This window comes from Eubalaena glacialis, chromosome 4 (assembly GCF_028564815.1).
Source record: "Eubalaena glacialis isolate mEubGla1 chromosome 4, mEubGla1.1.hap2.+ XY, whole genome shotgun sequence".
In the NCBI taxonomy this organism is placed as follows: Eukaryota; Metazoa; Chordata; class Mammalia; order Artiodactyla; family Balaenidae; genus Eubalaena; species Eubalaena glacialis.
In genome coordinates, this window is record NC_083719.1 from 41,171,873 (window position 1) to 41,184,348 (window position 12,476).

The 12,476-nt window shown below is 36.6% G+C and overlaps 1 protein-coding gene across 1 annotated transcript in view; it reads left to right on the forward strand.

Moving 5' to 3' along the window:
• The first annotated feature begins 848 nt into the window (after positions 1 to 848).
• NDUFS4 (NADH:ubiquinone oxidoreductase subunit S4) overlaps positions 849 to 12,476 on the forward strand; it is a 114,583-nt gene continuing 102,955 nt past the window's right edge. The window contains exon 1 of the mRNA XM_061187780.1: positions 849 to 951. Within this exon, the coding sequence (XP_061043763.1) occupies positions 854 to 951 (98 nt within the window). The 5' untranslated portion in view covers positions 849 to 853. The remainder of the gene's footprint in view (positions 952 to 12,476) is intronic.

A 12,476-nucleotide genomic window follows, 5' to 3' on the forward strand; every position in this document is an offset into this window, starting at 1 on the left:
AACTTGCTTAATTTTAAAAGCAGCAACGTTCTAACTCTAAAAAAAAAAATCTTTTAAATAACAAACCCCACAAAGTAGTCTGCTTTTCATTTTATAATCCACAGTTAATCATTGTTCTTAAGGTCAGTAGCCCACAATACAAACATGTTTCCAACAATCGCCTCAGAACATAATTTTTGTTTTATATGTCTGGTATCTATGGATTATGATCACACATTCAGGATTTACTGGGAAAAGAGTGATATAAAATATTATGTTCCGTTAGTTTTTCATATAAATACACACATCAAAAATATAATCCTTTGCCAGGCCATGTGTCTAGATTTTTCATTTGGAAAATATGATCATTATAACTATCAACTACAGAACACCAAACTGAATACAGCCCTTTCCTGAGGTCTTGCAAACTTAATCTGGCAACACTTTGGAAAAGTACTACTTAAGGTTCTCAAGAACCCAACGAGCCCTCTGGCTCTTCCAGTGGGCTCAGCCCTAAATATTGAGTCCTTTGAAAAAATTATGAGTTGCAGGTGTTTAAACTTTCAAGTGTTTTCTTTTGGTCTCTTCATTAACTGCTAAGTAACCAGTCCTTAACAACAAAAAAGGATTTTACTTTATGAGGATGATCTTTACACTTAATGCACTTCTGCATTTTTCTTCCGTCCACTTTCCTTCTTATCTCTTTCAACCAAACGTTTCACCTCTTTTCTAAACTCCATTATTTAACAAAACACCAAACAAGGATAAAATTAACCCAAAAAACCCTACTCCGTTGCATTGCGGTTCCATTGGCTTGAAAACGAAGGAAGTTTGTCCCTTGCGGTGATCCGTCCTACTGTTTGCCTGCAGCAAGATGGCGGCGGTCTCAATGTCAGTGGTGCTGAGGCAAGCGTTGCGGGGGAGAAGGGCAGCGGCTGTAGCTGCCGTTTCCGTTTCCAAGGTTCCGACCAGGTAACAGCATTGTGAGGCTTCTTCAAGCTTCTCGGGTCTCTCCACTTTTGCGGAGGTCTCTGCTGCTGGGTCCCGGAGAAGGCCTCGGGAAAACGTCCTCTGCTGACCCTTTCCTCGGGAGAGGGCGGGCGGATTTGGGACTAGCTGCGACCTGGGGAAGCTTGGCCAGGCCAGCGGGGGCGTGAATGCGGGGAGGGGGGAGGAGTACCTCTGGTTTCTTGGAAACTTGGACTGCTGCTGTGAGGGGTATGTGGAGTGGGGCTGTCTCCTGAGCTACGAGCCGAGCCCTCAGAGAGAGGGGGCGGAGTCTCACTCATTTTTCTCCCCACTTTCCGCACCCCTCCATTTTTTACCTGTTTGCCCATCACTCCAGTCTTTACTGGAGGGTTAAATCACTCCCTCCCCTTCCACGGCTTTAGGTGATATTGATTGGGTTTCTGCACTGAATGTTTTATTTATCAGGCTGCTTGGGAGGAAAACTTGGTTGGAATTCAACGTTAGTAAAAATATCACTACTAGTAGTACTGGAAAGTAATTCTTAAAAGACTGGTGGTAATGCCGGGAGTTTTCCCATCCAGAATTTTATTAAAGCCTCACAGTAATACAGTAATTCAGAGATTGTTGTCGTTCATTGTTTTGCCTTGAAGCATTTTTGTGATGGTGATTTCTTTTTCGACTGCGTTACTTAACCCTCCATTTCCCTATTTTTCTGAATTTTCCTGACTTCATTATAGTACTAACACAACAGCATGAGCGCGCACGCGCGCGCACACACACATTCTAGCATTTTTGTCTGCGAAGAATTATTTTGTTTCATTGCTATCTTCACAGCTTGTTAGTATAAATACTAACCAGGGCTTATGTTCAGTATCTTCTACATGAGTGCTTAGAACAGCGATGGAAGGACTGGATGGACAGATGTGAAGGGGTGGGAGGAATGGGAGTGGTTAAAAATTGAAGAGAGGGTTTAGTGAAACGCTAATTAGTTTAGTGTTATATTAAACATAAAGGGAATACAGAGAGTTAGAACTAGAGTTAATTAGAAAGGATTTTTGGAGGTAGGTTTTATTAAGGTTTTAAATAGTGGATGATGGATGGGAAAGATGATGTCAGTGGTTTATGAAAAGTCTTGAAGGCAATAATAGAGCGATGTATACATAATATAGTGTCATTGAAAAATAAGAATGCTAAGATTGGGGAAAGGTAAGTCTGTACAACAGTTAACTGTTCTACACATGAGTATTTCTCTAAGGTAAGATACTCCACTGGTTGACTTAGGTCTAGAATAGAGGTGACCAAGGTTAGTTCTTATTCTCCTAGATACTATGGGCATTAATTTTGCATTCCCGAGAAGTTCATGGTATTCCTAGAACTGAGAACAAATTTGAAGGGTCCATGGCTAATCAAAACATGGATGTATGTCTAAGTCACAGCCATTTTGTTAGCAATTTATAGTTGTCGAAGTTAAAATACTAGATTTTGGAAACTTCGGTAATTAGTACTACTTATCCACATTTAAAGAGTTTCTGCTTGCAAATGTGTTAAAAGAGATTTGAAAATAAAATTTTAAATCATGTAAGATGACCTTTGTTTCAGACTTTAAAAGCCAAGGAAAACAAATTTTAAGCTCAAGTGAAACGATACATTTATTTGCTTTCTTTACCACCTTTTTTACCCAAAGAGCTTAGGTTGTTCACTTCACCTTGAGAGAAATTTATGGCACTTCTCTCTTAGATATTATTTGCTTTTCGTCCTTAAGCACTCTCTTCACATTATGTTTTGAGAGTAATGAGGATCTGAAAAGGTAGAGCGTGGAAAGAGAACCAATTAATGGGGACATCTGCATCTAAAATTCATTTTATTGTATTGCTTAGGAAATATTTGCAAATGATGTGACATTTCAGATCACTTGAGTGAAATGAAGGGGGATAGAATCAGTAAGGCCCTTGATAAGGAAGGGAGTAGTGAACAAATATAAATATTGAAGAAAAGGAACTATCGGCAGAAGGAAAGAAGCAGTTAACTGCTACATTAACTTATATGAATTTAACTTTAGTATATCAGTAAAAAACCAAAGAGCAAACCAAAAAACCCAACAATGTGTACACACAAGAAAGAGGAAAAATTGTTTAAACAGTGTAGTTGATTCAGCTGATCTAGTTGCTGAGATCCTGCTTTAGAGTGAGTCTGTTTCCACGAGCTTCTTACTTCCCTGGGCTGAAGGAGAGCGGGGACAACCCCGGATATATAGCCTACATTTATTCTTACTTTCCCTGACTTTCCTAAGGGATTGTCCAGGGTAAGTTTAACTATTTAGGATATTAATCTAAAATCAGATAAAATGGCACTCTATTTCAAAATAGCAATACTTGGGACTCAGGATATTTGATACAGTGTTTTTGTTTTTGTTTTCTTTAACCTATTCATGCATACTTGTCTCACCTAGCCCTGTTCTATCACTTCTCAATTGGACTGTCTTGGGTTTACCTCAAATATAGCTCCTTAGGGTCTTCAGAGGGTGTTAATTAATACTGGTGGGGACTGAGTGTATGGGACCTTTTTGTGAGGCCTATATTGTGCTCCAGTCTCTGGCTGTATTTTGTTGCTATGTTTCCTTTTTCAGCGTTAGATAAGCCAGTATGAATATGAGTCTGCAGGAACCTTCAATGAGTAAGAGGCACTAAGTTTGATAAGAGTTCTGTGTGTATTACACCTTGCTAAGAAACTGTCTCAGCCCTAATTTGAAAAACATTTAGGACATTTAAAATCAGTAGGTTGGCTTCTGCTTCAGATAAGTTGGATAAACAAATTCCTCTGAAGGGCAGCTACTTTTTGCTGTCTGGAACATATCAAAGCCACATTCTGTGAGCTTTCAGTGTTTCTAATGTGTTTTCTAATAGGTTTCATTGTTTTGCTTATTTTCCTCATTAAAAAATACCCATAATTAGTTGGTCTGTTTTCATCAGTAGCAGACATCTTTGTTGATTTAAATATTTTAACACTAGTAAATATTAGAATAATGTCTTGGCACATAGTAAACCTTACCTAAATAAATGCTGATTTTATTATTGGTTTGAATAGCCTGAATATTTTTCTTTTCTTTAGTCTCGATGGTGGATATCGTGGTAGATGGTATTATTATTTATAATATTAATTTCCATTCCCTGTGACAGGATTATACATCACCACCCCATTGGCCAAGTGACTTGTTTTGACCAATGAATTTTTTTTTTTTTCAAGGGGACCATCTCCTCTCCCCGCCTTTTTTTTTTTTTGAATTATTTATTTATTTATTTTTGGCTGCATCGGGTCTTAGTTGTGGCACGGGGGATCTTTCATTGCGGCACGTGGGCTTGCTCCTCTCTAGTTGTGGTGCACGGGCTTCTCTCTAGTTGTGGTGCATGGGCTTCTCTCTAGTTGTGGTGCATGGGCTTCTCTCTAGTTGTGGCGCACGGGCTCCAGAGGGCATGGGCTCTGTAGTTGTAGCGTGTGGGCTCTCTAGTTGTGGCATGTGGGCTCAGTAGTTGTGGCTCATGGGCTCTAGAGCACAGGCTCAGTAGTTGTGGCGCATGGGCTTAGTTGCTCTGCGGCATGTGGGATCTTCCTGGACCAGGTATTGAACCTGTGCCCCCTGCATTGGCAGGCGGATTCTTAACCACTGCGCCACCAGGGAAGTCCCTAAATAGATTTTGTTTTGTACTCAAGCACTTCTTTGACAAGTGTCCTGATTCCTCTTTTGTTTTCAAATTTAAAACAGAGGTAGAAATGAATTTAATTTGAGAAAGGGTACTCACAGAACATGAGAGCTCTTTAGGAATAATAGTAACTAAATGTGATTATTAGACTTGCTGTGTGCAAGCTACTTTACATGAAGTTTTTAAAAGTTGATAATACATGGGACTTAATGAAGAAAGATGGGGCAACTTGATTCCTGTATAATACATTTTAGAGAGGTCTCTGGGTGTGGGGTGAATGCAGAATAAGACCATTTCAAATGGAAAAGCTTCTAAAATATATCCTTTGGTGAACATTGAGAATCATTTTTATGATGTTTATTCTGAGTACAAATTAATAATGGCAGCTAACATTTATTTCTCACTGTGTATTAGCCACTGTGCCAAGGACGTTACCTTTGTTATCCCATTTCTCACAGTAATCCTACAACTCACATGTTTTTATTCTCATTTTTTAGACAAAGAAACAGATTTTAAGTTTACATTACTAGGAAATAGTCTGACTTAGCAATTTAAAGGAATATGTTGACTTTTGCAGAGAGAAATATTATGTCTGATAATAGTAAATTAAAACCTCAGTGTCTTCTCTGTTTTCCTTTTAGCAAGGTATATATATATATATATTTTATTTTATGTTGGAGTATAGTTGTTTAACAATGTTCTATTAGTTTCAGGTGTATAGCAAAGTGATTCAGTTATACATATATCTATTCTTTTTCAAATTCTTTTCCCATTTAGGTTATTACAGAATATTGGGCAGAGTTCCCTGTGCTATACAGTAGGTCCTTGTTGGTTATCTATTTTAAATATAGCAGTGTGTACATGTCAGTCCCAAACTCCCAGTCTGTCCCTCCCCTCAAGGTATATTCTTTATTTAAAAGACTATCTGATGCTCTTTACTTTAATTCCATTGTTCCTTTTGTACAGCTAGAGTCTCCAATTGAGGAATTAGGGTTTTTTGTGGTTATTTTTGTGGTAAGGATTTTTTCCCCTCAATTTTGTAATTATTTTTGATGAGAGACTTTGTATAGGTAACTTGATTATTATACTTTCTTACCCTCTTAAACAAAATACATGTAAGGTATGTATTAAACAAGGTATACTGAACATATTTTTCTTTTTCTTTACTCTAGTGATCATTAGGAAATAGAGTTACTGTATTCTGCTGCCTTTAAAAACTATCAAGTGTCTGCTGTGCTTTCTGAGTTCTTGTGTCTACTTTTTAATAGTGTTTTTGTATCCTTCCTTGACTGGTCTGCTCCCCTTTAGCAGTTTCACTGCCACTTTTCGTTTATCATGGATTTGAATACCAAGCAAGTAAAACCTGGTAGAATTTTGTGTAAAATGAAGTAGGCTTAATAAAGCTTTGATAATGGCTGAAATTTACTTTGTTGTGATTAAAGCCTTGAACTTTTTAAAGGTTGACAGATAATACATATAATACATGAGCTCTTATTATAACTTTTCTTTTTTTCAGTTTGCAGTATCCAGAGACCCTGATGGAACCTTTGCAGTGATCACATTCTTCATAACAACTTTCATCTAAATATTTGGATATTTTAGCAAACTATTCTAAGACTTTTGTCCTTTAAGTAATGGCATGAGAACAATTCAGAATTTCTGTTTCAAATTCTCTGTTTGTTACTGAGTATTTTAGTAGGTGTATACAACCTTAGGTTCTTTAGAACTAGTTAGTTGCTCAAATGTGACCTTTCCTTCTTGTCTTTACTCACTAGACTTAATTTTTCCTCTATGGGATCATGCTCCAGTTCAGTTGTTTTTAACCCTTGCTGTGCATCAAAATCACTTGCTGTGTGCATAAATAATTCAGATGCCTTGGTCCCAGTATATATTGGTTCAGTAAATTTACGTTGAGACCTAGCTCTATAGTGATTCTGAAGGGAAGCTAGGGCTGAAAACTACTGTTTTTGGTTTTTTTTGTTTAATAGTTTCCATGCTATGTCTTGAAGGACTTCAAAATGCATTTTGCCTTAGGTGGAGGAGATTTCCAGAAACAAATGCTTCTATTTTTGCATGTTTTCCTAATCTAAGTTTTGTTTTTCACCCATGTATAGTATAGAGGCTTTTTCTTGGAGAAACTTTCCTTTGAGGCAAAGCAGGCATTTTGATAATTTTGGAGAAAGCAGGCCATGTTACTCGCTCTCCAGAGACTCTTGTTCTTCCTTTTGGAAGGGCTCAGGTTTAATATAGCGCAGCTGTTGAACTCTGCCCTTCAGAGTTTTAAGAAGAAAGTGTTTTATCCTTTAAAATGGAAATACCTTTTTTAGGGAGGTGGTCTTTGGCTGGATATAGTTCTCTAAGAAAGCTTTTCTAGAGTTCTTTTGTTTCAGTGATTTCTTAGAATTATTTCATATGTTGAGAGCACTGTCTCTGAGAGTAAAGATCTGGCTGCTTTTCTAATGTGTTTTGCTGTATCCTTAACAAAGCTAGATGAAGAGTTTATTTCTTTGTGTTTTCTAGGACTTAAAAATATGTTCTTTTCTTTGTTCAGCCACTCCATACATAAGTAAATGGTCCTTGAATAGGGTTTACTAGACAAAAGATCCTGTTCTAGATGACTGTTCAGCAAGCCATATGCTTCTCCTAAAAATGTCAGTCTGTCTTGATGAGCTTTAAAGTGAATACAGATGTTTTGGCTCTTTTGAGGACTACCATCCTTTGTGTGGAAAGAGTACTTCTTTTTCAAGAAATTTCTTCAATATACTTATAGAAGTTTGCATGAAATTTATATTTATAACTTTTGTCTTTTAAGTCTAATGAAATTAGATTTAATTAGACATTAGTAATTTGAATTTAATTTTAATATCCTTAGTACAAATGAGATTTGGAGAAATAAAATGGGTCTTAATAAGGCTTTTGTTAAGATTTTGAATTTATTTGGTCTTTTTAAAAATTTGGAACTTAGAGTGCTATTTAATATTTTTATGCAATGAAAGGTGATATTTTGGCAGGAAGGGATACCTTTTTAGATGTTCGGTGTCTTCTACTTTGGTAGGTTAACTGTAGAAGTTATAATTCATAGATTCATGTAATGTTTGAGGTGGAAGAAAACTCTTGGATCATCCTGTCTGACCCTTTGTTTAATGCAAGGATCTCCAGAACTTCCTGCTTCTTGATTATCTAGCAGTTGAGGAATATATGGTGAATTACTGGTAGCCCTAGAAAACCCTCTATATTTTTAGGCTCACTGGTAAATGAAGTTTCTCTTTAATATTATATGGAAAAATTCTAACTCTCGTGCACATGTCAGCTCTTCAGATAATTGAAGACATTTGTCATTGGTCATTCTCCTTCTGAGTCTGCGCTCCAGGCTTAGCATGTCTAGTTTGTTTACCCCTAATTAATGACCAGATTTATTACCTCTTGGTACTCCTTAGGATGAATTTCATTTTTTCAGTATCTTTCTTTGAACTATATACTGTATTTTAAACTAAATGAGATGATCAGAAGTGGTAGTCTAGTGAATTTAAACCAAATTAAAGAAAAGCATTGACTCTCAATTGGATTTAACATTTTTTAATTTTTAAAATTATAAAGAAAAATCCACTATTTTCCTTTTGGTGAACAGTTTTTAGAATTTTAACAAACGTATAGATTTGTGTAACCATCTCAATAATCAGGGTACAGAATACCAAAGGACTTCACCCCAAAAGACTCCACCCCAAAAGAGTCCCTCCCTACCCCTGTAATCTCTGGCAACAAATAATCTTTTCTTCATCTCCATAGTTTTGTAATTTTGAGACTGTAATATAAATGGAACCATATGGTATACAACCTTGTGACGATTGGTTTCTTTCACTTAACATAATGCCTTTGAGATTCTTCTAAGTTGTGTGTATCAATAGTTCATTCTCTTTATTGCTAAATCATATTCCATTGTTTGGATATACCATAGTTTATTTATCCATTTACCCGTTGAAGAACATTTCAATTTTTTCCAGTTTTTGACAGTGGTAAATAGAGCCACTTTAAACACCTGTGTACAGGATTTTATGTAAACATGATTTCATTTCTCTAGAGTAGATACCCAGGAGGGAGATTTCTGGGCCATAGGTAATATACTTCAACTTTATAAGGTACTGCAAAACTATTTTTCAGAGTAATCATACCATTTTGCTATTCCAGCAGCAATGTATGGAAATTTAGTTGCTCTGCATCCTTATTAACATTGGTATTGTCAGTATTTTTAAATTTAGCCATTTTAATTGGTGTCTAACGATAATGTGTGTTTTTTTTTTTTAACAATCAAGCTTTATTCTTTCTAACGTCAGTTTTTATTTATTTATTTATTATTATTATTTTTTTGGCTGTGTTGGGTCTTCGTTTCTGTGCGAGGGCTTTCTCCAGTTGTGGCAAGCGGGGGCCACTCTTCATCACGGTGCGCGGGCCTCTCACTATCGCGGCCTCTCTTGTTGCGGAGCACAGGCTCCAGACGCGCAGGCTCAGTAGTTGTGGCTCACGGGCCTAGTTGCTCCGCGGCATGTGAGATCTTCCCAGACCAGGGCTCGAACCCGTGTCCCCTGCATTAGCAGGCTGATTCTCAACCACTGCGCCACCAGGGAAGCCCCCATTGTGTTTTTTATAACAACTTTATTGAGATATAATTACCATATAATTCATTCATATAAAATGTATGATTTGATGTTTTTTAGTATATTCACAGAGTTTTGCAACCATTCACAGTCAATTTTAGAACATTTCTATCACTCCAAGAAAAAAATCCTGTGCTCATTAGCTATCACTCCCTGTTTCTCCCTTCCCCTAGCCCTAGGCAACCACCAATCTGCTTTCTGTCTTTTAGGTTTGCCTACTCTGGACATTTCATACAAAGAGAATCATATGTGATCTTTTGTGACTGGCTTCTCTTAATGTTTTCAAGGTTTAACCAAGTTGTAGCATGTATCAATACTTGATTCCTTTTTATTGATGAATAATGTTCTATTGAATGGACATATCACACTTTATCCACAAGTTGATGGATAGTGGGGCTGTTTTCACTTTTTGGCTAGTATGAATAACGTTCTGTGAACATTTGTGTACAAGTTTTTGCGTGACACAGGTTTTCATTCTTTTGGGTATATATGGAGGAGTTGAATTGCTGGACAATATGATAACTCTGTGTTTAGCCCTCTGAGTAACTGCCAGACTCTTTCCAAAGTGTCTGCACCACTTTACATTCCCACCAGCAGTGAATGAGGGTTCCATTGGCTTCACAATCTTGCCAACACTTGTTATTACCATCTTTATTATAACCATCCTAGTGAGTATGAAGTGGTATCTGGTGGTTTTGATTTGCATTTCCATCATGGATAACTCATATGGTTTTAATATGTATTTCCCTAATGGCTAATAATATTGAGGTGAAGTGTCTGTTATGTCTTTTGCCAATTTTTAAGTTGGGTTGTTTATTTTCTTATTGTTGAGCTTTGAGAGTTCTTAAAATATTCTGGATATAAGACCTTTGTTAGATATGTAGTTTGCAAATATTTTCTCCCCATCTGTAGCTTTTCTTTTCATTCTTTTAATGGTATCTTTCAGAGAGTAAAAGTTTTTAATATTGGTAAAGTTCACCAGTTTTTTTCTCTTATGGATTGTACTTTTGTTGTCATATCAAAGAACTCTTTGCCTAACCCCAGGACATGAAGATTTTTTCCTGTTTTCTTCTTGAAGTTTTGAAATCTTTTTATTCAGATCTATGATCCATATTGAGTGAATTTTTATATAAAGTATGAGATTTAAGTTGAGCTTAATTTTTTTTTGCATATGGACGTATATTTGTTCCAACACCATTTATTGTAAAGACTATTCTTTTACCACTGAATTGCTTTGGGACCTTTGTCAGTAATCAGTTGACTATATTTGTCTGGGTCTGTTCCATTGATCTAAATCCGTTTGCCAATACCACATAGTCTTGATTACTATAGCTTTATAGTTAATGTATTGTAATTGAGGAGTTGTGATTCTTCCAATTTCATTCTTGTTTTTCAAAAATTGTTTAGCTATTCTAGTTCCTTGGCCATTTTGTCTAAATTTTAGAATCATTTTTATCCATGTCTCTGGTAAATCCACCTGAGGTTTTGGTTGGTGTTGTTTTAGATCTATAGACTAATTTGAGGAGAGTTGTCATTTTTACGGTGCTGAGCCTTCCAGTCCATATATGTGGATGCCTCTTCATTTATTTATTGATTTCTTTCATCAGTGTTTCGTAGTTTTGAATCTGCAGATCCTGTATGTTCTGTTAGATTTATGCCTACATATCTCAATTTGGGGGAGCTATGGTAAATAGCCTTGTTTTTAAAATTTCAGTTTGTAATTGTACATTGCCATATATAGAAATAGGACTGATTTTTGTGTGTTTGACTTTGCAGGCAACCTTGCTATATTCATTTGTTAGTTTTTTATGTATTTTGTAGATTCTTGGGGATTTTTAAAGTAGGTAATCATGTAGTATGTGAATAAGGACAGTTTATTTATTCTGTCCAATCTCTATACCTTTGTTTCTTTTTGGTTTCCAGAAGTGTTAAACAAGGGTGGTGACAGTAGACATTCTTGCCATTTACTGATCTTAAGGGAAAGCTTTCAGTTTTTCACCGTTAAATATAATGTTAGCTAAAGATTTTTTTGGTAAAAATGCCTTTTAGCAGATTGAGGAAGTTTCTACTCCTAGATTGCTAATAGTTTTTTTTTTGTTAATTAATTAATTAATTAATTTTGGCTGTGTCTTCATTTCTGTGCGAGGGCTTTCTCTAGTTGGGGCAAGCGGGGGCCACTCTTCATCGCGACGCGCCGGCCTCTCACTATCGCGGCCTCTCTTGTTGCGGAGCACAGGCTCCAGACGCGCAGGCTCAGTAGTTGTGGCTCACGGGCCTAGTTGCTCCACGGCATGTGGGATCTTCCCAGACCAGGGCTCGAACCCGTGTCCCCTGCATTGGCAGGCAGATTCTCAGCCACTGCGCCACCAGGGAAGCCCCCGCTAATAGTTTTTAATCATGAATGGATGTTATATTTTATCTAATGCCTTCTCTGTATCAATTGTTATATTATTATGGTTTTTCTTCTTTAGCCTGTCAATATGTTGAATTATGTTGATTTTTCAAATACTGAAGCAGCCTTGCATTCTCAGGATAAATCCCACTTGGTTGTGTTAGTTAATTCTTTTTATATACTTCTGTGTTTGATTTGCTAATACTTTGTTGAGGATTTTTACATCTATATTTATGAAGGATATTGGTTGTAGTTTTCTTTTTTTGTTCTATTTTTGTTTTGATATCAGGGTATAATACTGGACTCATAAAATGAGCTAGGAAGGACTTCTTCATCTTCTGTTTTCTTTTGAATTGCTTTAGTTCCATCCCACAAATTTTGATATGTTGTATTTTATTATCTTTTGGTTCAAAATATCTTATTTCCCTCCAGACTTCCTTTTTGATGCATGGATTATTTAGAAATGTTTTAATTTCCAAGAATTTGGAGATTTTTCCTCTCATCTTTCTGTTTCTGATTTCTAGTTTAATTCCATTATGTTCTGAAGACCCGATTCCATGGGGTTTCCCTTTTTAGTTTCCATCTAGAAACTTGTGGCTCTTGCTACCTTGTTCTGTAGTGCAGTCCTACAGTTACATTTGCATCAGGGGCTAAGGGATGGGAGGACAGAGAGAGAAAAAAACCAAAAAAGCAGTAGGTGTTGGTCCTACCTTCTTAAAATCACAACTTCAATGAATGGAGAAGAAGGTTTCCTTCCCTCTAGTTCTTGGCTCTTGCAGGTTTCCA